The 27747-nt window shown below is 47.4% G+C and overlaps 1 protein-coding gene across 5 annotated transcripts in view; it reads left to right on the forward strand.

The window, feature by feature from the left end:
- The window catches only part of LOC137439138 (SUN domain-containing ossification factor), a 115221-nt gene that overhangs the window by 14399 nt on the left and 73075 nt on the right, over window positions 1-27747 (forward strand). For 3 of the 5 annotated variants that reach the window (XM_068134856.2, XM_068134855.2, XM_068134859.2), the window contains exons 2-5: window positions 5417-5489; window positions 9786-9858; window positions 11528-11732; window positions 11845-11945. In XM_068134856.2, coding sequence (XP_067990957.2) covers window positions 5455-5489; window positions 9786-9858; window positions 11528-11732; window positions 11845-11945 — 414 coding nt within the window. In that variant the 5' untranslated portion in view covers window positions 5417-5454. The remainder of the gene's footprint in view (window positions 1-5416; window positions 5490-9785; window positions 9859-11527; window positions 11733-11844; window positions 11946-27747) is intronic. The other 2 variants (XM_068134857.2, XM_078767809.1) reach the window with 2 other exon arrangements.

Genomic DNA, 27747 nt, shown 5'->3' on the forward strand with positions numbered 1-27747 from the left:
AGTTCCCAATCCACTGGAATGCGGCCTTCTTTCACCACCAGATTACAGATCTCTGTCATTCTCTTCACACCCCAACTTCCTGCTGCCTTCAACATATCTCCCACAACTCCCGTCGGCCCTCCCGCTTTTCTACCCTTCATTGCTTTTATCGCTTCCTCAACTTCCTTCTCAGTTATCTTCTCTGCCGGTCCTAAAACTGGGTTACTCTCTATGTTGCCATCCCATTCATTCTCTGTATTCAACAGCATTTCCATATATCTTTTCCATCTTCCTTTAATTCCATCTGGGTCGACAACGATTTGTCCCACTTCATCCTTCAAGCAGCTCACCCCCATCACATCACACCTCTCTTTCGCTATCTGCTTTGCAATCCTGAATACTGCTTTCTGACCCTCTTCCGAATCCAAGCGTTCTCCGAACATTTTCCTACATGCCTCCTGCGCCTTTGCTACCTCTTTCTTTGCAGCCTTCCTGGCTGCCTTATAACTTTCATGCTCTGCTGTTTCTGCTCCCGTACCCTTCGCCTTCTGCCACTCCTTGAACTTCTTCCTCTTCTCGTCAATCCTCTTTCCAACTTCATCATCCCACCACCATGTTTCCGAGTGCCTCGGTGGTCCTTTTGTCCATCCACATACCTCACCAACGGCTCCCAACAGACAACTTTCATTGACATCCAACCACTTTCAAGCTCAACCACATCATCCTCGACCCTACTCAGCCTCTCTTTTAATGCCTCCCTTACTGTCACCTCTTTCAACCTCCACACCTTCATTCTCGGTTGGTACTTCACCCGCCGAGCTCTCCTCGCACCTTTCACCCTGACGTCGCAGACAACCAAGTGGTGCTGTGAAACAGCCTCCTCCCCCGGGATCACCTTTGTGTCTCGGAGGTGCCCCCTATCTCGCCTACTCACCATCAGGTAGTCAACGGTTGTCGTCGACCCACCTGACGTGTATGTAACAAGCTTATTATCCTCTTTCTGGAACTGAGTATTACAAATCAACAAATCAGCTCCATCAGCAAACTCCAAAATCCTTTCACCTTCTCCATTTCTCACACCATATCCGTAACCCCCATGAACTCCCTCAAAACCGTCCATACTCCTTCCCACATGTCCATTTAGGTCTCTTCCTACCACAACAACTTCCTCATCTTTCACGTTTTCCATCAGCTTCTCTATCGCACACCAGAACTTGTCCTTCTCTTCATCGCTCCGACCAACCTGCGGAGCATATCCCGAGATGACGTTCACCAAGAGCTTTCCAATCATCATTTTCACCATCATCAACCTATCACTCACTCTAGTCACACTCACCACACTGTCTACAAACTCCTCAGAAAACAGGACACCAACACCATTCACGCCCTCCGGGCACCCTTGCCACACAAACTTGTATTTCTGTCCCTGCCTACCCTTCACCATTCTCACACCACTTCCCTTCCATCTCGTCTCTTGCACACAACATATGTCCACTCTTCTTCTGACCAATACTTCCACCACTTCTCCTGATCTCCCTGTCATTGTCCCTACATTCCATGTCCCAAACCTCAGAAACCGATCTCCACTTCGGGCTGTACCCTGCCCACATGTAGTTGTAATTGTCATGGTTCTCTTTTTGAGGCAATGTTTTTTATGGCCGGATGCCCTTCCTGACGCCAACCCTCTTAGTCGCCTCCTACGACACGCAGGGATACGGCGTACCTATTCTTATGCAGGGTACACACTGGGAAACGTTTAAAACATGGAAATCCTGGGGTGGGGGGGGGGGGGGCGGGATCACCGCTGCGGTTTAAACATATTTAAATAAATATTTAAACAAAACCATGAAAACAATCCAGGAAAAGTCTCTAAGTGAGAACGTGGATTTGAGAAAGCAGGAGCAGAGGTGAAAGAACAAACGAGAATATAGGGGGCGGGGCACAAGTCGAGACGAGGAGGCTGCACGAGACACCAGGCCGCACGAGGCGCGGACAAAGAAACGACTGATTACACACAAATTTGCAACAACTACAAAACCAAAACCAAATAGAAACACACAATAACACATACACAACAAAATACGCAGCGGAAATTTGACAAAGAAACAAACGGGAAAACACTCAAACTTTGATGCCGTGGAGAGATCAAAGCAAGCCCCGTCGCTCGAGGGACCGGAAGCGGAATCTCTATTAGGATGAAAAAGATGAACGTATTTGATTTTGGAGTCAAGAGGTCTAAGGTCAAAGTCTGTAATAGGCCTATAACATGAGAACGGCTGAAGTGATATAATTCAAACTTGGTGCAGGTATGTATTATGATATAAATAATAACTGATTCGATTTTAGGGTCAAGAGGTCAATGTTTGTAATAGGTCTATAACTTGAAGATGGCTGAAGTGATATAATTCAAACTTGATACAGATATCTATAATAATAATAAAACGCAGTGTTTGTCCGTCCATCCATCTGTCCATCTGTCTCCTCCATAACTCCAAAACCATGAAACCTAGCGCCCCAAACTTTGCATGCATACACCTGGACCTCCAACATATTGCAATAATGAAAACTGGGTGTTTGGGTTTGTTATAACACCCTTTTTGAAGATGATTAACGAGGTGCTCATCAGAAAAAAACCCGATGTGGTGGCTTACCAATATGCGGCCCGCCATCTTGGTCATTCCACTGCACCTCGCTGGGTTCTTAAGCCTCCATTTTGTTTCGGCCTACTCAAACATGCCTTGCCTTGGAAACACGATCGATTAATCATTACATAATTGAAGCATATCATCAAAATCTGGATTTGGATATGAGGATTGGATTCTGTGGACTAAATAATCTCCAAATATGTAGTGAAATCTGACAAAACTTACCATATCGTGTAATTTTATAACTCGGTGTATATATTCATTTTTTAAAGCGAGGCTGTGATTCTCATTCTGTGATAGTTTTTTAATTTATTTAACTTAATAATCGTTTTTAACTTAATTCATACTTCCATGGGAACTGCTCGGAGACGCGGTTTTTTAATGAAACGTTTTTAGCAAAGAACACCTTTTTAGTCATTGGGACTGTTGTTTCTGTTCGGCAATTCTGCAGTTGCAATTCTGAACTTGAGAACAGGTGAAGGGGTTTAAATCAAACTTGGTACAGGTATGTACAATGTTGTAAACATGAACTCGTTAAATTTTGGGGTCAGGAGTTCAAAGGTCAGAGGTCATATGAAGTAACAATTATGTTGCCGTGGCAACTTGTGAACAAGTGATGGGATTTTGAACAAACTTGGTATAAGTATATTGTAACGGTTTTGAGAAGTGTAACGAATTTGAGCAGTGTAACGGTTTTGAGAAGTGTAACGAATTTGAGAAGTGTAACGGTTTTTGAGAAGTGTAACAATTTTGGAGGAAGTGTAACGAATGTGAAAAGTATGGTTTTGTTGTGTGTAACACCCTCGTAATGTAAATAATGGTCGCAGCCGTCCTCCTAGGTAATTCCATGAAACTTACACACAGGCCACGATATATCTTTTTAAATAGTGTATTTCCTTATTCTATGTAGGCTAAATATGTGTTTCCCACTAGATTGACTCTGCATTGTATCAAACGAAATAAGCGTAGGCCCTTTCAATTTCCCCAATCATCTCCGCTCTCCAAAGTTCCTTTCAAAAGCGGTGCGAGTGGTGTTCAATCCTGCAAGCCGCCATTGCCCATGTGCTAATCTCGGAGAAGAGGGGGGTAGGAGCCGCCAACTCACAGGCGTGGCACGTCGTCATGATCAAAAGAGGAATCGGACAGCCCTAACAGCCAACCAGCACCGCGGTTAGCGACCCGGTAGGCGTGCCCTCGCAGCCGGCGGCTTGATTCCGCCCGGAGTAATAAAAGCGACTGGAAGGGACTGCTTCAAGAGATGAGAGAAGAGGTGACCTGCGAGAGGAGCTGTGAGTGAGCTGTGAGCTGTGAGACGAGAGACGCTCCAAACCCAAAAAGGAGAGATACTTGGGGAGGAAACAAGGTTTAAAGAGACGCGCTGAGAGGAGGGAGACGGCTCCACCAGAAGGAGAGGAACAGGTGTGACCGAGCCAGCGTGTGACGTCTACAGCATCGGCAGCGGATACGCGGCCGAGGGTTTTCCCGCCAAAAACGCGAGGAATTGAGAGCTGCTGCCTCCGACCCTGCCTCCCTCTCCAGCAATCCACCTCAAGCCATACCTGCCTGCAATATCCCCCGTGTAAGTGTGAACGTCATCTGTCCTAATCGTTGTCCTGGGGTTAAGTAAATTGAATAGTATAAGCTAACGATGCACTGTGTGACTGCTTCTTCCATCCATTGCTGTAAATAATTTTGGTCGCTATTTATTTTTGCTTGTGTGTGTATAATAAATCTGTTCTTCCTCCGTACTCTGTCTTCTTCTCTTTTCCTTCTCTTTCGGTCGCTTTAGAGGTTTCCCGATTGAATATCTGTGGTGCGATCTGGTCAACGTTGGGGGAGTCGGGCCAATTGGGGATCCTGTTAGGTCGCGGTTGGACCATCCGCTCGGCCCATCGTAACATCTAAACCACGATCAGTAACAATATATTATGATGCATAGATTAATTGATTATATTTTGGCATAAAAGGTGAGGATTGAGGTAATTTTGGTGAGGTCAGAGGTCATGTCAGGTAAAAACCTGATACTTGACACCAGCTGAATGGATTTAAATCAAACTTGGTGCAAATATGTATAATTATGTAATAATGTGGGCGGAGGCATATTGGTTGATTTTGTGACGTCGAAGAGTGTCGTTCTAGTTTGTTTATTACTTTAAAATCGATATATTCATGTCAAAAACTTTTTAATTCCACGTACCTTTAAGAATTTGCATATTGGGTCACTGAATTGGTTCACCAATCAGAAGATAGAAGCTGATTGTTTTTTTTAAATCCAAAGGTCAAAGGTCAAGGTTGCATAAAATCGTCTAATTTCATCCGATTGACTTGAAATTTGAGCAGGGTTTGCATATTGTCATGAAGCCTACCGGTATTGATTTTGAGGTCAAAAGGTTAAAGTTGCCCGGAATCGTCATTTGTTTTGTATTTTTTTCCACTGTTTTCATCATGTTTGGCATGCGAAGAAGAGGAAGAAGTGAAGGAAGAAGTCTGAATTCAAAGCGGACGTAGACGGGCTTTGTATGTTCAGATGCTTTCTAGTTTGTCGCTGTAATGCATCCATGGAGCGACGGGATCAATGAGGCTTAGATCTTTTTAAAGACATATAGTGTCTAATATTCCTTAAATAGTGTGAAAACCTGCTGGCTTGTTTGTTTATATTAAAGATGGCAGAGATAGTGTTGACGTGAGAGTTAAGGCCATAAGAGTATGTTTTCATAAGCAAACTCGTTAATTTGCCGAATTCAGACATCACATTGGCATCAGTTTTTTTTATGGATTTCTATGTATTTCAGCACGATGTAATGGACTGTTTTAGCATGATGTACACGTCATGGAACAGCACGAGTTCGTTCTTGCAGTCATCTGGTGAGTTCTTCATTTTCCCTACAAATGCATGCATATGCTATAGTTGTTGCATAGCCCCCAAATGCATGCATATGCTATAGTTGTTGCATAGCCCCCAAATGTATGCATATGCTATAGTTGTTGCATAGCCCCCAAATGTATGCATATGCTATAGTTGTTGCATAGCCCCCAAATGTATGCATATGCTATAGTTGTTGCATAGCCCCCAAATGCATGCATATGCTAGAGTTGTTGCATACCCCAAAATGCATGCATATGCTATAGTTGTTGCATAGCCCCCAAATGCATGCATATGCTATAGTTGTTGCATAGCCCCAAAATGCATGCATATGCCATAGTTGTTGTTGCCTAGCCCCCAAATGCATGCATATGCTATAGTTGTTGTTGCATAGCCCCCAAATGCATGCATATGCTGTAGTTGTTGCATAGCCCCCAAATGCATGCATATGCTATAGTTGTTGCATAGCCCCCAAATGCATGCATATGCTATAGTTGTTGTTGCATAGCCCCCAAATGCATGCATAGGCTATAGTTGTTGTTGCGTAGCCCCCAAATGCATGCATATGCTATAGTTGTTGTATAGCTCCAGACAGGTCTCTCAAACAAACCCGCGGCACAGACACAGCCGATCGATCTCTCAGGAGTGACTCAGAGATCCCTCACATCCAGGATTGTGTACACCTCCTCTCCCCCTTCAAGAAGTCAGGGCCATGACAGAGTTAGAGAGAGATACAAGAGGGAAAGGGCCGGTCCATGGGGACCGATCGACACTCTGACACTGAATGATGGAGAAGATTTGTACCCTGACTTGCGTTGAGTGGTTCAACCACCGCGAAGAGGCATCCCCATTAGTTGCGTATGCTGTTGTTGTAGCCATCACGTTGTCCCAGTCAACTGGTGCGAATCCCGGCGAGCCACGCCAAAGTGGCCACACTGGCTGGCTGATTTGGGCGCCCTGGGCCGGATCACGTGTCTATTGCCACGATACCACATCCAAGCCAGCAGATACGTCATGCTAATCGGTGCTGTGCGCCTGATGTCTAATTATGACCAAGAATAGTCGCGACGCACACAACATGGTCGTGTTACGGTTGCTGATGGCCCATATCCTAGTTGTCCTTCAGCAGGTGTGCCAATTGCAATCACAATCACAACCACTCAAATTCACTCCGAGACCAAGTGGATTTTATAAAGAGATGGTGCACGGGGGCAGGAATATAATGAAGCAAATAACAATCGACAGCAATAAAATTAGCACATCCCTTAATCCTTTACTTGTAACATGCCCAGAGGACCAATGAACTAACGGTAGATTCCTTACTTATCTATGTGCTTATTGGGCCCAGTCATACCACAAGTGAGACAAGTCCTGCCCCTCATTCCTCCTCACACCCAGTGTTTGTCCAAGTCTGCCTCCATCCTGGCTTTCAGCTCTGCTGTTGGTGTCCCCCCCCCCCCCCCCACCCCTCTCAACTGTTCCCTTTGTCCTTTTGTGTCCTGATCTGTTCAGTGTATTATTTTATAGCTCTTCCATGAGCCTCGGCTCTATATTAAAAAAAAAACAACACCGAAAGTCTAACAGCGGCGTAGCCGGGCTTGTTTGATTCTTTTGTTGAAGAGGACAGTATGACCTGGGTGGGGACACCAGTCAGCAAATAATGTAAGTATTAAATTATTTTGAAGTACTCCAAGTCTCCAAGTTGTCTGTCACCAAGGAAGTGAAGAGATTGCATTGAGACACTGGTTTATTCTATATGTTTTGAGTCAACAATGAACCAACCATACACCGCTTCAATCCATTAACTTTGTCATCAAGACAAAGGGATTGCAGTGTTACGTTTATATTTACTATCTTATTTGTTATTATTATTATTAGTATTATTAGTATTATTATTATTATTATATATACGAGCAGAGTACCCGCCCTACGGGTGATCTTGTTCCAATCGTGTAACACATTTTTCTGCCATCGGATATTTTCTGCTGACACAACTACTTTGACTTGGATTTCTTGCTCATTTCCTTTGGTAATATCGCTGTTGCTCATTTCTGTTCAACTTAGGAGGCCTTGATTTTTGAGGCATCTCAATTTTGAATGGTAAAGGATGAATGGTAAAGGTCCAGTGGGTAGATCAATCGCCAGATGGAAGCAAACGGTGGAGAATGATGTAATGGAAGAAGTACGACATCTAGCCCAAGGTAGGGTGGAGAGCTGTGGTTTGGGTCTGATGCTGCAAAGCAGGTGCGAAGTTAAAAAAAAAAAAAATACAATAGCAACACTCTTCGACATCACGACGTCAACCGATATGCCTCCGCCCACAATATTACATCATTTTAATACCTGTACCACGTTTTTATTTAAATCCCTTCAGCTGTTCACAAGCTATCACATTTTTACCTGACTTGACCTCTGACCTTTGATCTCTTGGTGCCATAATCCAATCAGTTCATCTTTGCATCATAAATACTTACACCAAGTTTGTCCAAAATCCCATCACTGGTTCACGAGTTGGCATGGCAACATACTTTTTACTTTACATGACCTCTGACCTTTCACCTTTGCCCTCATTACCCCAAAATATAATCGGTTCATCTTTACATCGTTATACATACGTGTACCAAGTTTGAATTAGATCCCTTCAGCCGTTCTCAAGTTATAGACTATTACAGACTTTGACCTTTGACATTTGACCTCGACCCCAAACTCAAATAGGTTTATCTTTGCATCTTTCTACATAATTGCACCAACTTTTGTCAGAATCCCATCACTGGTTCACAAGTTATCATGGTAACTGGATGTTTACCTTACAGGATCTCTGATTTTTGGCCTTTGACCTCGTGACCCCAAAATCGAATCAGTTCATCTTTACATCATTCTACATAAGTGTACCAAATTTGCTCAGAATCCCATCACTGGTTCACAAATTATCGTGGTAATAGTATTTTTTACCTAACATGACCTCTGACCTTTGACATTTGACCTCGACCCCAAAATCAAATATGTTCATCTTTTCATCCTAATACATACCTGTACCAACTTTGGTCAGAATCCCATCACTGGTTCACAAGTTATCGCGGTACCTGGATGTTTACCTAACATTATCTCTGACCTTTGGCCTTTGACCTCGTGACCCCAAAATACAATCGGTTCATCTTTACATCTTTCTACATAAGTTTACCAAATCTAGTCGGAATCCCATCACTGGTTCACAAGTTATCGTGGTAACAGGATTTTTTTTTTTTTTAACCAAACATGACCTCTGACCTTTGGCATTGACCTCGTGACCCCAAAATACAATCGGTTCATCTTTACATCTTTTTACATAAGTTTCCCAAATCTGGTCAGAATCCCATCACTGGTTCAAAAGTTATCGTGGTAACAGGATTTTTACCTAACATGACCTCTGACCTATGGCATTGACCTCGTGACCCCAAAATCTAATCAGCTAATCTCTACCTCATTATACATACCTGCACCAAGTTTAACTAAGATCCCTTCAGCATCACGTTAAGAAAAACCTATCATGGACAGACAGACGGACAGACAGCCGGACGGACAACCTGAGAGCATAATGCTTCTGGCGACTTCATCGGCGGAAGCATAAAAAGCAAACGAGCAGCAAATATAATCATATAATTATCACAATAAATGACACCACATAAATGTTTGTGCAAAAATGTCCACATTGCTGTGGGGCCTGCAGTGGTATGCCACAGGTGACAAGTTGAACACCTTGAAGGAAGCAGCAGTTTCTGCACCAGAGGTAATTTGGCTTGGGATACCTGTTGCGTCACCATGTTTGTGCTGATACCTTGTGGAATTTGGCTGTGACTGTCAAAGCTACCTCTGGTAGTACATTTAAGAGGCTGTTTGTTGGGTCCACAATACTTGGGTATTCATACTCCCAGCTGCAAACCAGTGCAGTCATGAAGTGAGAATTGATGGCTGCAGCTGCCATTATTGGTAAGAGATACAAACGGTAGTGGGTTTTTAACAGGTGTCACAACAGGTCTGTTCAGACTGGAGACGGATTTGCAAGTGGGAATGGCAAACAAAATAAGGGAAGTTCCATAATTGAGCTCTTCCACCTCGGAAATGAGCACTCTTGTCCATGAATGGAATGACCAGACCGACGGTGTCCATGCACTTTTTCTTGCACGCACGAATATAATTCTCTGTTACCTTGATGTAATTGAACTGTCTGAACTTCCTGATCGTGTGAACACCATAGCAACTACCTATCTCGTGTTTCTTCCATCCTTTTGCCTGCTCTGGCGTTTCCTGACCTTCGGAAGTCTGCTGTGCCCGTACATCTCAAATCGGATGGCCTGTGATGCTCCATTTCCTCTCTCTGCAGAGCACTTACCGGTGAGATGAGAATCACAGCGCTTACAATACTGGAGCTTTGTTTCACTTAGGTTGAAGAGAACGGGCAGAACAGCTAGCGTGGAGGTAGCATTAAACCACCCCCACTCACACCCCCCCCTCTCCACCAAATAAATTTTAAAAACATTTAGAGGCCATTCCCTCCCCGCCCCCCCCCCCCCCCCACCGCAGAGTGGGGGTTGGCCTTTTTTGGGCACCGTGGTCCCCTTTTTGAAGCAATGTTTTATGGCCGGATGGCCTTCCTGCCACAAACCCTGTTGGTCACCTCTTGCGACACACAGGGAATTACCAGTGACCTGGTACTCAATTTCCCGACCTCGGAAGACTGACAGGCTGAGTCAACCCCCCTGGTGTTAATTCAGTGAATGACCGGGATTCGAACCTAGAATCCTAGGATCCCAAGCCGGCACCCTAACCGCTAAGCCAACACCAGGATTCAAACCCAGGATCATACGATCCCAAGCCGGCACCATAACCGCTAAGCCAACACCAGGATTCGAACCCAGGATCCTTGGATCCCAAGCCGGCACCCTAACCGCTAAGCCAACACCAGGATTCGAACCCAGGATCCTAGGATCCCAATCCCGCACCCTAACCGCTAAGCCAACACCAGGATTCAAGCCCAGGATCCTTGGATCCCAAGCCTGCACCCTAACCGCTAAGCCAACACCAGGATTCGAACCCCAGGATCCTTGGATCCCAAGCCGGCACCCTAACCGCGAAGCCAACACCAGGATTCGAACCCAGGATCCTAGGATCCCAAGCTCCTAGTATCCCAAGCCCGCACCCTAACCGCTAAGCCAACACCAGGATTCAAACCCAGGATCCTTGGATCCCAAGCCCGCACCCTAACCGCTAAGCCAACACCAGGATTCGAACCCAGGATCCTTGGATCCCAAGCCGGCACCCTAACCGCTCAGCCAACACCAGGATTCGAACCCAGGATCCGAGGATCCCAATCCTGCACCCTAACCGCTAAGCCAACACCAGGATTCAAGCCCAGGATCCTTGGATCCCAAGCCCGCACCCTAACCGCTAAGCCAACACCAGGATTCGAACCCAGGATCCTCGGATCCCAAGCCCGCACCCTAACTGTTAAGCCAACACCAGGATTCGAACCCAGGATCCTAGGATCCCAAGCTCCTAGTATCCCAAGCCCGCACCCTAACCGCTAAGCCAACACCAGGATTCAAACCCAGGATCCTTGGATACCAAGCCCGCACCCTAACCGCTAAGCCAACACCAGGATTCGAACTCAGGATCCTTCGATCCCAAGCCCGCACCCTAACCGCTAACCAACATCAGGATTCAAACCCAGGATCCTAGGATCCCAAGCCGGCACCCGAACCGCTAAGCCAACACCAGGATTCGAACCCAGGATCCTTGGATCCCAAGCCGGCACCCTAACCGCCAAGCCTCTCTCCACCAAATAAATACAGCAGAATAATTCAAGTTTCAGACATGCTGAAAATTCAAGGATAAAAAGGAAAACTTTGTGCTGAGAAAGTGACATGTCATGCACACTGCCTTTGCCACCTCCCTGTTGTAGAACTTGCACAAAAGGCAGGTCATACTTGCTATAAAGGTGAAAAAAACACAAAGAGAGTTCATCTTAAAAATATGTCCGTGCATTTTCCCCCCTTTCCTTCAGTTGAAAGCAGAACAAGGATTTGGAGACGATGGGCAGATCTTGCCATCGCTGGTGGTGACACATGTTCCATGCACTCCTACAAAAAGAGACAACGCACTGGACATGGAATCTGGTGCCCAGGTGGTCTCAACTATGTCTCCTGTTACTTTTCAAATGCCAACGTCACCCTGCACTCCATCTTTACTGAAAAGCAGCATTTCAGGTCGTGCGTTGGTTTACCTTACCGTTGGTTTACGATTTTGTGTGTGCGTGCTTGGTTTTCTTTCTTTTGTTCTTTTTTTTTTACACGAATGATTAACTGTCTTCTGTGAATGCAGCTATGATGAAGAATATGAAATTCTTCAAACCAGATGAGTTGGAGGTGGAGGCAACAGGGCGGAGTGTTGGACCATTTGAGAGCGATTCGTTGAAGGCCAAGGTTTGAATGTTGTCTGGAATGGCAAGAAACACTTTGGATTCTCAATATGATTGTTTTGTCAAAGATCAACATTATTGCACCTGCATTCATTCCATTCTGACATGATGGGGCAGAGGCTGCACACTCACCTTGAATCTGTCTCATCTGGGTTTAATTCCCAATCGAATATCAACCGTCAGATTGGTGCTTCGCTGGCAGGGTGTTGCATCAGAGTTGTGCCATTACTCAGATAGACGTTGACCTGCATGTCCCATCGGCAAGCATTTGTTGGTAAAATACAAAAGTTCCACCTGGTCTGGAAGTAGACGAGGTGAGGTGTGGGGATGCGGTCAGATTGGGAAACACATGGACTAAGAAGGGCCATTGTGTCATGTCTCTTGCCTGGGACTTTGCCTCCACGGGACTCCAGATGCTCCACATGAATCCCTCCACCGCCACCATACCCACTGCACACTACACCAGTACAACATTAACCACATCGATAAACAAAGATGGTATTCATAGAATACTTACCCTGTGCAGGCAACTTGTTGCGAGCCACCTCTTCTGTTTTTCAACATTTTTTTTCTTTGATCCAATATGGCTCCCAGACCACGTCAGCAATGACATCATACATTTATATTCTCTAATATAATTGTTGCATAGATCACGCTCAATAGATTTCAAACTGATCAGACGAAGCGTTGTCCCTGTCGAATTATGATGTCATAGTTAACAACACCTATTCCCCACATGGAGTTCTTTCCAATGAGCCATGTTTCAATTTTTTCCATGCAGTGGTTTTGGAGATATAGAGGTGCAACATTTTTCGGTTTTTCCAAGATGGCGCCTGTACCACATGACCTATGACGTCATAATTATCATTAAAATATTCTACATGAGGAGGCGCTCCTATGGTGAAAATTTCGTGCTCATTGGACCAACAGTTGCTGAGAAAAAAAATTCACAATGATCGCATAAGTGTTGTACTTGTCATATTATGACGTCATAACGAAGGCACAGATGACATCATGAACATATCTTATTCCCCAAGGGCATAAGATTTGGAGACGTTGTCTCCATGTTTCCTAGGTATTGCTAGAGTACTTGACAATGAGCCATGTTTCCATTTTTCCATGGAGCGGTTTCGGAGATATAGAGGTGCAACTTTTCTCGATTTTTTTTCAAGATGGCGTCTGTACCACGTGACCTATGACGTTATAATTATCATTAAAAAATTACACAGGAGGAGCTGCACATATTCTGAAAATTTTGTGTTCATCGGACTAACAGTTGCAGAGGATTTTTTTTCTACATACTGGTCGGATCAAGTGTTCTCCTTGTCGAATTATGACGTCATAACGAAGGCACCAATGACATAATCATTAACATATCTTATTCCCCATGGTGAGTACTTGACAATGAGCCATGTTTCAATTTTTTCCATTAAGAGGTTTGGGAGATATAGAGGTGTAACTTTTTTCCAAGATGGCGTCCGTACCACGTGACCTATAACATCATAATTATCAGAAAAAAATTCTACAGGCAGAGGCGCTGCTACGGTAAAATTTCATGTCAATCGGACCAATGGTTGCCGAGAAATTGATTTTTTTTAAATGCAGACACGGCAGACGTACGGCACACATACGGCACACGTACGGCACACGTATGGCACATGGCACACGTACGCAACCGAATGCCTAGCACTGCTTTTCACTTCGCGAGCACAGGGTAACTAGCATCCTTATGAGCAAAGCTGTCAAAGCCTCAGGACCATGTGAACCGATTTCACAGAAGGAACGTCATCTATAACATATCATGTGAACATCGTGATGCCAAGTATGTTCTACACACATTCCCATGGAATTGGATTACTATTCTTGGCACATGGTCATTGTGGGTGAACCGCGAGATTATCAAGGCTTGTGACTCCATTGAAAACTCCATCAACTGACACATCGACTTGCGTCCCACATACAAAGCACTATGCAATCAATTACATCAACAAAAGCGGCAGAATAATTTGAATGCAGGGAGCTTTGTGATTGACAAGGACTTGGATCAATCAATGACGCAAACTGTCCCCAACGGAACTTGATGCAGTATCACCACCACACTTAACGCATCTAAGGAAGAGAACTATGTGTTCTCAGCGTCAGGCTTTGATAAATATATTTATTGTACACCGCTCCTTTCCTCTGCCATCTCCAGGTGCTGCATGACGACATTTCCGGGCACCGAAGGGGGCTCGGCAATGACGAACGCTGAAAGGGAGTGTAATGAAATTGTGTCTAAGTTTGAACCCAGGTGTTATGCGGCTTCTGTCCGCTGCGCCGAAGTGAAAAGAACTCAGACAGACAGCGCTACAATCATTCCTGTGACATTTATCGTGTGTAATGTTGTGCATACTTAGATGGTGCGTATTACTCCTTTGTTCCAGGTTTGCTTGTGATAGTTGCAAATCCATTACTGATTCCTATGAATGCTGAATATTGATTTGTTGCTTGTTGGTTTTCTTACAGGTATTGCTAGAGATCGATTCAGAATTAAACTCACAAATCTGAGACAATGTTGTAACTCTGGTTTTTACAACAATTAATTCTGAATCTTCTCTTGTCTTGAACGGGAACACCATGACTCATAAGCTGATACACGTTCCGATCTTCAGAGCGGATCCTCAGGTGCCGGACGCATCTGCGCAGCTCCAGCATTGACTAAGTCTGCTGACCAGCTACCCGGGAGTCCAGGAGGGTCTCACGGATGCAACCAGGCTCGCTGTGTTGAATTCCCGCGTGTCGCATATAGTTTACACGTACATATCCCAGTGCGCCACGTACGCCGCCGCTGAGGAAGAATTGCGACGAATCTACATCAAGGCTCAGAGCGTGGTCTATACTCGATATCTGCTCGCGTCTCGGCGACAAGACTCTTCGGAGACCATCGACCACTTTGTTCAGGAACTTCGCCGATTAGCAAAGGACTGTACGACAGAAAAACACGGACACACGAACAAGTATGTGATGATTTGATGAGAGATTAATTTGTTTCTGGTCTTCAATCGCCTATCATACGACAGAGATTGCTTGAAGAAACGTATCTGATGCTGGAAAAAGCTCATAAATTATCGCTCGTGTACCAAGAAGCACAGGCACCAGCGGAAGCGTACGAACTACCGTACGTCACTGCGGGTTTAACCGGCGCGACACGACCGGAGAGAGCTACGATCGTGGAGCAAACGGATGCTGCACCTCCGCCGGAATCGGGGACAACGGACACTCTCGAGGATCTCGACCCAAGTGTGACAGACGCTGCCGCTCCATCAGCCGGAAGTAACGCTAAGTGCTTTTTCTGCGGGAACCGGAATCATTCAAGGTCAGTTTATCCGGCCAGAGAAGCGACGTGTCATTCGTGTTCTCGGAAAGGACATTTTGCAAAGGTTTGTAGCTCGTCACGGGGCCGGCGAACTCGCTCGACTCTGTCTGTGATTCTCTCTCTGCCCGAGAGACGATCGGCGCCCCACGTCGCCTTGAGTGGGATCATCCCCCCCACCTCCCCACCGCGTGGGCCCCGCGCAGCTCATGCGACCTTGACTAGGATGAACTCGCCGACGAGACAATCGGCGCCGCACTCGACTCGAACGCCCTTGACTGGGATCCTTTCATCACCTGGGGCACATTCGGCTTCACGATCGAAGCGAGCTGGCGTCGGGTCCACGCGCGTGGCTCGAGCGCCCCCTCGGATGACTCGACGAATACCGGGACACCTGTACTGTCCAACGCTGTTATTCCAATCATGATTGAGGGGCAGAACGCGAACGCCTTAATCGACACGGGTTCTACTGATAGCTATGTCGATTTACGACTTGTTCAGAAGCATAGCTGGCCGATTCTCGGGGCAACACGCCGAATTTTTATGGCTTCCCAAGGGCTAGGGCTACGCGCTCGAGGGGAATGCCGGCTGTAGCTTGTGATTAATGACTGAATGTTTCCGGATGTACACTTAATGGTCTTACCAGCGTTATGTGCTGAAGTGTTGCTCGGACATGATTTTCTCCGTCGGCATGATCGTTTGGAAATGGAATTTGGTGGGGATGATACTCTTGCTGTGTGTGCTCTTGCAAGGATGGAAATTGAACCACTGTCGCTGTTTCCCAATGTGACTCCTGACTGTATACCGGTTGCCGTTAAATCGCGACGCTATTCATGGGCTGACTCGCAATTCATTGCTGAGGAGAGTGCACGGCTATTAAAGGAGGGCATAATCGAACCTAGTCGATCGCCTTGGTGAGCCCAAGTTTTGGTGGTTCAGACCGACACTCACCACAAACGCATGGTCATCGACTATTCGCAGACGATTAATCGGTTTACCCAATTGGACGCCTACCCACTCCCGGGATTGGATTCTCTGGTCCGACAGGTGGCACAGTACTCGGTATATAGTACTTTAGATATCCGCAGCGCGTATCATCAGATTCCAATCTCTGAGGCAGATCGCATCTACACCGGGTTTGAATCCGGACAGAGGTTGTACCAGTTCACCCTTCTGCCTTTTGGGGTCACAAATGGGGTCCTGCTTCCAAAGGGCCATGGATGACATCATTGCTAAGGAGAGCTTAACCGATGTCTTTGCATACTTGGATAATCTCACGGTTTGTGGGTACAATCAAGCTCATCATGATACTAATCTGAAGCGCTTCCTTGGGGTTGCGTACAAGTACAGCCTGACTATGAACGAGGCTAAATGTCGCTATTCCACTCGAACGATAGATCTCCTGGGGTACACCGTGACCCACGGCACTATCACCCCAGACAAGGAGCGACTGCGACCCTTGCTCGTCATGGCCCCGCCACGTGATCGTGCTTCTTTGAAGCGTGCTCTCGGGCTTTTTGCTCATTATTCAAAGTGGGTTCAAAATTTTTCTGAGAAGCTTTGTCCACTCGTGGATTGCAAAGCGTTCCCCATGAGTCACGCCGCTAAGGCCGCTTTCCATGGCCTGAAGTCAGACATAGCTGGTGCCGCTGTGTCGTCTATTGATGAAAACAAGTCCTTTGTTTAGGAAAGCGATGCGTCGGACCACGCGATAGCTACCACACTCTCTCAAGGGGGGCGACCTGTGGCCTTCTTTTCACGGACTCTCTCCTCTGCAGAAAAATGACACTCGTCTGTTGAAAAGGAGGTGTACGCCGTCGTTGAGTCTATCAGGCGCTGGCAGCCATATTTGCTTGGCAAATGTTTTAAGATCATTACCGATCAACAAAGTGTCGCTTTTATGTACGACACGTGCCATGCTCAGCGCATTAAGAATGAGAAAATCACTCGCTGGAGGATTGAGTTGGCCGATGTTTGTTACATTATCAGATATCGCCCTGGACGGGACAATCTCGCAGCGGATGCATTATCACGGCCAGCGGTGTGTGCAAGTCTCACCTCCTTTGAGGACATGCGCATTCTTCATGACACATTGTGCCATTCCGGCATGACGCGTTTAGCTCATTATGTGCACAGTCGTAATTTGCCCTACTCCATTGAGGACATTCGTCAGCTATGTCACACTTGTTCCGTTTGTGCTGAACTCAAACCTCGCTTCTACAACCCTCGGATGGGTACGCTGGTCCAGGCTATCCGGCCGTGGGAGTGATTGGCAATGGACTTCAAAGGACCCCTGCTGCCTTCGTGTCTACCGCCTTGTCCAGGAATACCGGCTTCGGGTAGTTCTCGTTATCTTCTCATGAGAGTTGATGGGTACTCCAGATTCCCTTTTGCTTTCCCGTGCGGCGACATGTCTGCTACCACGGTTATCCGGTGTCTGCAGGACTTGTTTTCTATGTTTGGGAATCCAGCCTATGTGCACACCGATCGTGGAGTGGTGTTCTTGTCCCAGGATGTGAGAACCTTCTTGCTCCAGCGTAATATCGCTTCTAGCTATACTACTCCATATAGGCCACAGGCGAACGGACAGATGGAACGATTTAATGGCATTATATGGAAAGCCATTACTCTGAGCCTTAAGTCCCGCGGACTAGGACTGGACCGATGGACCTGGGTGGTACCCAGGGCGCTAAGCTCGATCAGGACTTTATTGTGCACCGCTACTAATCAAACTCCCCACGACCGTATGTTTCATTTTTCGCGTTGTTCTGGCGGTATCCGTCCTTTGCCGGGCTGGCTTGCTGAACCTGGACCGGCTTTCCTCAAACGCGCAGTTCGCTCAAGTAAATATGACCCTCTCGTTGACGAGGTTCGTATCCTCCAAGCCAACTCTGAGCATGCCCGAGTGCTGCTGCCAAATGGATGTGAGTCTACAGTCTCGGTGCACCATCTTGCCCCATGCGGGGATGCTGTTGGGCTGTACTTCGGCCCGGTTAATCCGATGATAGAGAATCCACCGTCAACCCCACCACCACACGCGCCCAATCCAGATGGCTTTGTGGAGCCACCGCCGTCACCCGAGTTAGGCGGTTATTCCGACGCGGGGGAATTCGGTCTCGTGGTTGAAACTCCTGACGCCTATCGGACGCGTGCCGGAAGACAAATTCGCCGCCCTGATCGCTTCGGCTGGGAATGACATGGACTGCTGCTAACTGATGTTTCTATGCTGCTATAGCTTGCTAGCTTGTTCTCCGCCACTAGGGGAAGTGTAGTTTTAACGCCGGGGAGAATGTCATGAAATTGTGCCTAAGTTTGAACCCAGGTGTTATGCGGCTTCTGTCCGCTGTGCGGCAGTTATAAGAACTCAGACAGACAGACCGCTACAATCATTCCTGACATTTTTCGTGTGTAATGTTGTGCATACTTAGATGGTGCGTATTACTCCTTTGTTCCAGGCTTGCTTGTGCAAGTTGCAAATCCATTACTGATTCCTATGAATGCTGAATATTTATATTGTTACGGACCGCGGATAAGATGTTGGTTTGCCGAGCGGATGGCCCCACGGCCCTAACAGTTACCCCGACTAACCCGATTCCCGAACGTTGGCCGGATCGTGCCACAGGTATTTAATAGGGAAAAGACAAAGGCGACACGGATGTGAAGAAGAAGAAGAAGAAGAAGACAAAAAGGTTGGAAATACTACTAAATTTATTCCTACTATTTACACGCTCAAAGTAACCAAGGAGAAGGAAGGATAATAAAATAATATACAGAAGAATCAGAGACACAGTGCAATTATTAGCTTACCTACAGTCTTAATTATTACCCAGGGACAGAACAAACAAAGACAGACTCACGTGGGGAATGATGATAGGAATGGCAGGAGGTGGATGGCTGGAGGGGGAGGAAGGTTCAGCTGGACCCGCAGCACGGTCGGGTCGGGGATTAGCAGCCGCCGCCCCTTTCTCGATCGGCGCGTTTAGCAGCCGCCGTTCCTTCACGGCCCCGTTCGAAACTGCCGTCAAGGCCCCGAAGCTGCTGTGGCTGAAGCTGCTGTGGCTGCTGCTGCTGTGGCTGAAGCTGCTGTGGCTGAACTTGCGGTGGCTGGAGCTGCTCTTTCCGGGATCCCTTACTCAACTCTTCTCAACTCAACTCGACTCTTCTCGTACTCAACTCCTGCTCAGTCCAACCACTCTTGCTTAGTCCAACCACTCTCACTTAGTCCAACCACTCAACTCTTGCTTGGTCCAACCACTCAACTCTTGCTTGGTCCAACCACTCAACTCTTGCTTGGTCCAACCACACACTCGGTTCTTGCACGCGCGCTTTTATAGCGCCTCAGGCGATCAAGCCGCCGGCCTTCAGGACACGCCCCTCGGTGAGCTCGCTTCGGCCCTGATTGGTGGGCACAGGCCCTCTGACTCCACCCTTGATGACAATGGGTGGGCACGCCCTTCTTCCCCGAGCTGAGCACATGCTTAATGGTGGCTATTGTAGTTGGCAATAGAAGTTTTGGGAGTGGGAATGGGGCATGAAAGGGAATCTATCTTATTTCACTTGGTGCAATGGAGTGTCATCTTAATGGAAAACAAGGCCTTACCCTAATACACATAATAAGGAAATAAACTACTGAACAGGGATATTATGGTGTCCTTCATGTATGCTTTATGGAACTAACTACGGGAACGCCCTTTGACCTTTATACAACACTGGAGTAAGGAGGGCGATATTTTACAACAATTTACACTACAACAACAACAAAAAAAAACCATTCTCATATCCACAACACTGCACCCTCCTCCTCTTAGGCACGTCCCGGGCCTCTTACCTTAACTTTTAGTGTGGCACGTAGGTGTAGTTCCCTCTACATTTAACCTGACCCTGAGTGCGACAGTTTTAAAACATAAATAAATATGTCCCGCTGCTCCATTGCACCCTGCCTAACAGATTCACGCCCACAGCTAACCGAATTGCGGAATGGTCTTCAAACTATACATGGACGGTGGGGAGCATTATTTACAATGACGTTACTTTATTTACAAAACTAACCCAGGACCTGTGATTGTTCTTTCTGGGGGGGGGGGGGGGGGAAGACAGTCTGCTCTGCATCGACGCACCATGAAAGCACCCAAAACGCACCAATCGGTGCACAGTCACCATTGTTCATCAATAAAAATAAACCAACAACCCCTAACCCTGCTGGTGGTCTCTTGCTCTTCGGCTCCCTCTGCTGGCTATTACTATCTTGTTGTTGTCATCTTCTTTGCTGGCGGCCTATTTGCAATAAAAAATGCACCCAACGTGTACATTTTAATTTATTTATTTATTTATGGCCCACAGGGCCGACTAGTGTGGTTCACCTGTGGGGCATCGGTGCCCTGTGGCCAAGGTCCGCCAGCAAGATTTTGGGCCTTCATGGCCGGTTCCAGCAGAGGGGCCATGCCCCAACCCATGGGGTCCATAAATGGTGCTCGGCCACAGACATGTGGTCCATAAGGTGGTACATCGATGCAGACAGCTGGTTCTGGGAGTTCCGGGCGCACAATGGCGGACTCACGCACGCTCCCCTCGGCGCCCAGTGGCGCACCGGTCCTCATGTGGGAGACAAAAGGGGGAAAAGACAGATGAGCGAGGGGTAAGGTCACAAGGGTACACATCAATCAAGGCAATGCAAGGCGAAGTGCGTACGGAGAGCGACGTGAGAAAGCTCGTCCCTACCGTACGTCACCGCCCCCTGTCACCTACACTACCCTTGCCCTTACCCCATATGTACAACAATCTACACATTTACAAATTCGTCGCTACCGTCACATCTTCCCCCTATACCAAATTCGTCTTCACTCCCTCTACTTCAAAATTTGCCATCACCAAATTCATCATCAATCCTCATAAGGAGGAAGAGATGGAACAACAAGCACAATGTCACACCCACGTCATGATGCATCTCACATTCCGAACATCTGCATCATAAAAATAATAAAACATGGCATGGTGCGGAGTTACGTCACCTCAGGTGAGTGGATGTAGATGGTGCGAGGAGATTCCTAATCCTAACTATCCTCTAAATGACATTAACACACTTTACACTACCCGGGGTCTTTCCTTGCCAATCCATTGGCCAACTTACACTATGGATTCTAAAAACCAATTCCCATTGACCAAACTGTGGTGCTTCACAATTTGGGGTCTCACTCCCCCGATTCATCTCCCTGTGCCCTTGCACAATTTCAGGACTGGGGCGTGTAGCTCTCCCAGCAGGTCTACCCACCTGCACACCTCCACCACTGCAGTTGCCACCCGAGCTTACCTAGCTCCTCACCCTAACCTATCTAATTGGGGAAGGCCCCTCCTGGCTCTGTCACCCCTCGGTGCCCTCTGGCACTGGGCTACCCGGGTCCGTCCTCCGGATCCTCGGGCCCCATCCACAACAACTCTAACGGCTCCCAGAGCCCACCTGCGGCCTCACCTGGCCGACATCCTCACAGTGGTGGAGTGCCCAAACCAACTACACACACTAACAGGCTACACGCCCAGCCATTTCCACAACACTAATGCACCCATCCAAATACCATTCTTTCACCCGCACCATAGATGCCAATATCCAACCACAATTTACCTATACCCTCTACCTAACACTTACACTACCCTCCCCGGGTATTCGTGATGGGGGTCCATCCTTCCCCCATTCACACCTTCGCACCATCCACTCCACTCCATAGTTTCCACCATACTCACTCCACGACCATCCATTCCAATACTCCATATATTTCACACTCCATGTATTCCACACTCCATGTATTTCACACAACCATTCTCCATTCACCTGTAGTTGCACACCTGTGCAATCATACCTGGTGCCACCTGCACCCTCCTTCCTTCCTGGACCATTTGGTCAACACAACACACATCACCATCACTCCCTCATACACTGCTCCATCCACCTGTCCAGTTGCACACCTGTGCAATCACACCTTTTAACCATACACTTTTCACAATACACTTCTGAATACACCTCCAACACTCACACGGCATCATCTAATCTACCTGTTGCCCTGCTAACTTAGTGCTCCCCGTCTTCCCTTTAAACTAAGCACATACCACGTCATTATCATCCAAACTAATCTACCTGCGTCCCCACTACAGGTATCATTGTCACTACCTAATCTTAACGTTACCTAAGGTCATCTTCTAGGTCCCTACACATTATCCAAACCCTCCCTCGGCAAGCTTACACTGCCATAAACCCCATAAGTCTAGTGCTCCTTTGCCCCCGTTGTGAGAGATGGCAGAGTTGCCATCCCACGACATCGGGTATCTCTTTCACTACCAATTTTGCTCGTCCAAATTCAACAAATCAAAAATTTGCCAATCATCTGCCAATCATTCTACCAATCATCAATCTGCCAATCCTTAAATTTTGTTTTTCTAATTTCGGGGCCAAAACACTATCCTCGTCATCAGTCTACTCGATTGAGCCTCTCGGTGCGCCAATTCACTTCTACAGCCCGGCTTCGCACAGCCAAGCAATGAATGCGGGTTGCTTGGTGCCGGCGGCTGGATGCGTCCGGCACTCGGTGAAGGGAAGGAGGTTTACCCGGCCCGAGATCCCACGCACCATCTCGGCACAGAGCCGTCCAATGGCCCGATCTTGACCTGCCGGAACGCCTCAACAAAAAGGGGTCGCCATGACGACCCTTCCTATTGGGCTGCCCGCTCCGCCTAGTGGAGCACGGACGCGGCCGTTCAAAGCGCGGCCCGGCGTGGATCCCGCACGGCGGTTCTTTTGAAACCGCCGCGGATCCCCACGGCACGCAAAGCTGCCCGGCGCGCACCGAGGGCCCGATTCGGCTATACGTCGCTCTAACCGCTAACCCGGTTACCGTCGATGCTTCACCTGCATGCTTACACCCCGCAGCCCGTTCCTTGCTCATACATCCAGCCATCCCCATGCTATTTGTCATTGCACCTTCTCTTACACACCGAGGTACACTCATTCCGCTCACAGACTTGGTCACACACCTGACCACTGCACACCTTTGCACACACTCGTCGTTCGCGCACCTCACCAACACACCTCTTCGCGCCCCCTCCTCTGTCACCTCCTCTGTGACAACCACAGGTGTGCTCTCACTTGCACACCCAACCACGTGCCTCACTACTAACTCAAGTGTGCATTCCCACACACGCTCTACCATTCCAGGTGTGCATCCCTCCATTCCAGGTGTACATCCTCTCTCACCTGCCACCACCAACTCACGCTCCGTGCCACTCTCACTACTCTCACCTCCACACTCGGTCGCGCACTCACCCTTACTTTTGACAGCGCACTCTTTCCTCATGCACCCGTCCGTTACACACCTTTCTCGCGCATCCTCTTGCGCACTCTCTCCTGTTACATCCTCCGTAACACTCACCACAGGCGTGCATGCATCCGTTACATCCTCTGTAACACTCCCCATCCCGCGCTTCCATGTGCCTCCTCGCACACGCGCTACGACCAACTCACTCTCGACAGCACACTCACTCCTCGGCATGCACTTTTTCCTCACACACCCCAGAGTCGGACATTTTCGCACACCTCCGTCACACTCCGTACCTGTCGCACACTTCACCAACGGCCTCTCACGAACACCCGGATCCAAATCAACCCCCAAGCCGACTGAAGCTTCCCTCACATCATATACATTTCCGAATATATCGCCACTCATCTTGGCACCTCGTCGTCGCACCTCCTCTGCCACCTGCAAACTCTTTATTTGGTTAGTAAGCACATATTCATGATTCGAGCACAGACCTTGTACCAATTCCATTACTTCCTCCCTTATCTCCTTTTTAGTTTCCCTCCGTCTCTTCTTAATTTCACTCACCCCTTCTTCCACCTCCTCTAATTTTTCCTTTACCTCCTTCATCTCCCGGTGCGTCTCCTCAATTTCGTCCTCTAACGCCACTTTAACCGTTTCTATGTGCGTCCTCACCTCTCGGTCCTTCGTCTCCATTACTTCTGTCACCTCGTCCAACCTCGTTGTCAGTCCCTCACGTACCATCTGACATTGCCTCTTCGTCGCTATCAAGTCGTCCTTGATGTCTCTGTGTCACTTTTAACCCTCCTAGTACCGCAGTGTTCTTTTCTACTTGATCCACTAGTTCTTTTTGTCCCACCGTCAGCTGCTCTATTTCCTGCGTCAGACCCTCTATTCCCCCCTGTAACCTAGCCGTATTATTCCTCACCTCTTTCTCCATACGCTTCTCACCTCGCTTTACCTCCTCGCGTACCCCCGAGACCTCCTCGCGTACCCCCGAGACCTCCTCGCGTACCCCCGAGACCTCCTCGCGTACCCCCGAGACCGCCTCGCTTACACCTCGTCGTATCTCCTCCTTCATCTCCTCCATCTCTTTTGTAGATGCCACCCTCATCTGTCCCAATTCATCCCTCTGAGCATCCAATTTGGTTTCTAACCCGATTTTCACCTCCTCTATCTGGTTCCCCATCCGTTTGATTTCCCGGGCGGATTGCTCCCCTTTCTCCCGCAATTTGTCTTCCATCCTATCTTCTAACCCCATTAACCCATTCTTCACCCCCTCTATCTGATTCTCCTGGGCAGCCATTCTATTTTCCACCCCCGTTAACCCATGTTTCACCCCTTCTATCCCATTGTCTAACCCCTCAAATTTCTTGTCGAACCCCTCAAATTTCTTGTCTAACTCCTCAAATTTCTTGTCTAACCCCTTAAAATTATTGTCTAACTTCCCAATTTGGGCACTGGTACCCCTCGCTTCGCCCCTCATTGCCCCCATCATTCTGTTTTCCATTTTTTCACTATCAGCCCTCACTTCGTCCCTTATTCGCTCACCCATTTTGTCCATAAGGGCCCCCATTTGTAGCAAAAAAAGGTTCGAATCCACCGGTGCTGCTACGGTCATGGGCGCCGCTAAATTTGGTGCCGCTACACCCACGTGCGCGTGGACGCCACTTTGCACGCCTGACACCTCCTCAACCACCTCCTCCTTGCTCTCCTCCATTTCTTCCCTCTGATCCTGGGTTACCCCTAACCCCTCTTCTAGTTCCCCCACCGGCATCCAATCGCCTTGACTAGCCATGGTGCGATTTCAAAGTTCGGGTTTTTTAAAACAAAACAAATTTCGGCAGCTCGTAATTTTGAGCGCGTTAAGCGCGCTTCGGGTCCGATCCCGCTCCCGACACCAATTGTTACTGCCAATAGTACAATTGGTGTCCCCAAAATTTGGGCTAAATAAATTTAGTCCCAGGTTCGAATCCCAACTCCTGACACCAATTGTTACGGACCGCGGATAAGATGTTGGTTTGCTGAGCGGATGGCCCCACGGCCCTAACAGTTACCCCGACTAACCCGATTCCCGAACGTTGGCCGGATCGCGCCACAGGTATTCAATAGGGAAAAGACAAAGGCGACACGGATGTGAAGAAGAAGAAGACAAAAAGGTTGGAAATACGACTAAATTTATTCCTACTATTCACACGCTCAAAGTAACCAAGGAGAAGGAAGGATAATAAAATAATATACAGAAGAATCAGAGACACAGTGCAATTATTAGCTTACCTACAGTCTTAATTATTACCCAGGGACAGAACAAACAAAGACAGACTCACGCGGGGAATGATGATAGGAATGGCAGGAGGTGGATGGCTGGAGGGGGAGGAAGGTTCAGCTGGACCCGCAGCACGGTCGGGTCGGGGATTAGCAGCCGCCGCCCCTTTCTCGATTGGCGCGTTTAGCAGCCGCCGTTCCTTCGCGGCCCCGTTCGAAACTGCCGTCAAGGCCCCGAAGCTGCTGTGGCTGAAGCTGCTGTGGCTGCTGCTGCTGTGGCTGAAGCTGCTGTGGCTGCTGCTGCTGTGGCTGAAGCTGCTGTGGCTGAACTTGCGGTGGCTGAACTTGCGGTGGCTGGAGCTGCTCTTTCCGGGATCCCTTACTCAACTCTTCTCAACTCAACTAAACTCTTCTCGTACTCAACTCCTGCTCAGTCCAACCACTCTCGCTTAGTCCAACCACTCTCACTTAGTCCAACCACTTAACTCTTGCTTGGTCCAACCACTCAACTCTTGCTTGGTCCAACCACTCAACTCTTGCTTGGTCCAACCACACACTCGGTTCTTGCGCGCGCGCTTTTATAGCGCCTCAGGCGATCAAGCCGCCGGCCTTCAGGACACGCCCCTCGGTGAGCTCGCTTCGGCCCTGATTGGTGGGCACAGGCCCTCTGACTCCACCCTTGATGACGATGGGTGGGCACGCCCTTCTTCCCCGAGCTGAGCACATGCTTAATGGCGGCTATTGTAGTTGGCAATAGAAGTTTTGGGAGTGGGAGTGGGGCATGAAAGGGAATCTATCTTATTTCACTTGGTGCAATGGAGTGTCATCTTAATGGAAGACAAGGCCTTACCCTAATACACATAATAAGGAAATAAACTACTGAACAGGGATATTATGGTGTCCTTCATGTATGCTTTATGGAACTAACTACGGGAACGCCCTTTGACCTTTATACAACACTGGAGTAAGGAGGGCGATATTTTACAACAATTTACACTACAACAACAACAAAAAAAAACCATTCTCATATCCACAACAATATGTTGCTTATTGGTTTTCTTACAGGTATTGCTAGAGGTTGATTCAGAATTAAACTCACAAATCTGAGACAATGTTGTAACTCTGGTTTTTACAACAGGGAGTACTCAGTTTTCACTCTGGTTGTTTGTTTGTTTTCTTGTTTGTCCGGGCGATATCTCAGCCATCCTTTGAGCTCGAAAGCTGAAATTTTGACACAATGGTTAGCAAGTGCTTTGGCAAAAACGTTATTTTTTGTTTTTTGATTAATCAATTATTTGATTAGTTGTTTAATTATTGTCAATTAATTAAGTCTTATTCATTTCCTTTCTGATCTGGGCAGCAATATCTCAGGTACCTTTTGAGATCGGAAGCTGATATTTGGACACGACAATGACCAAGTGATTTGATTTGACTGTAAAGGGTATTTTTTTTATTTACTGATTAATCAATTAATTATTTAATGTTTTCGATTAATGACTTATTTAATTAATTTACAAAAGTTACATCTTCGGATGAAGCACCAGTGGTTTAGTTATGCTATTAGCCAATTGATTCAGAAAATATTTTCTGATTATTATTTATTGATTTTAATTATGCAATTAATCAATCAAATATTGTGCACATTTCCCTCCAAATACAGTCTCTATGAGCTACAAGGTGGTATTGCCGGAGGCCAGAGGCGCCCCGGCAATGCCGCGCTGGATGATATTTCATTATTTGGCATGAGGGCAGTGTACTTTGGATGCATCTGTACTTCTTTGTTTTACTGTTCACTGTGCTATCTTTTACATATATATGTGTAGATGCATACGTATATATATATGTATACACTTGTGTGGTAACTGTGCTAAGCATGGGTGGGAGCCTGA

This window comes from Myxine glutinosa, chromosome 13, assembly GCF_964187855.1.
Source record: "Myxine glutinosa chromosome 13, kmMyxGlut1.1, whole genome shotgun sequence".
Classification (NCBI taxonomy): Eukaryota; Metazoa; Chordata; class Myxini; order Myxiniformes; family Myxinidae; genus Myxine; species Myxine glutinosa.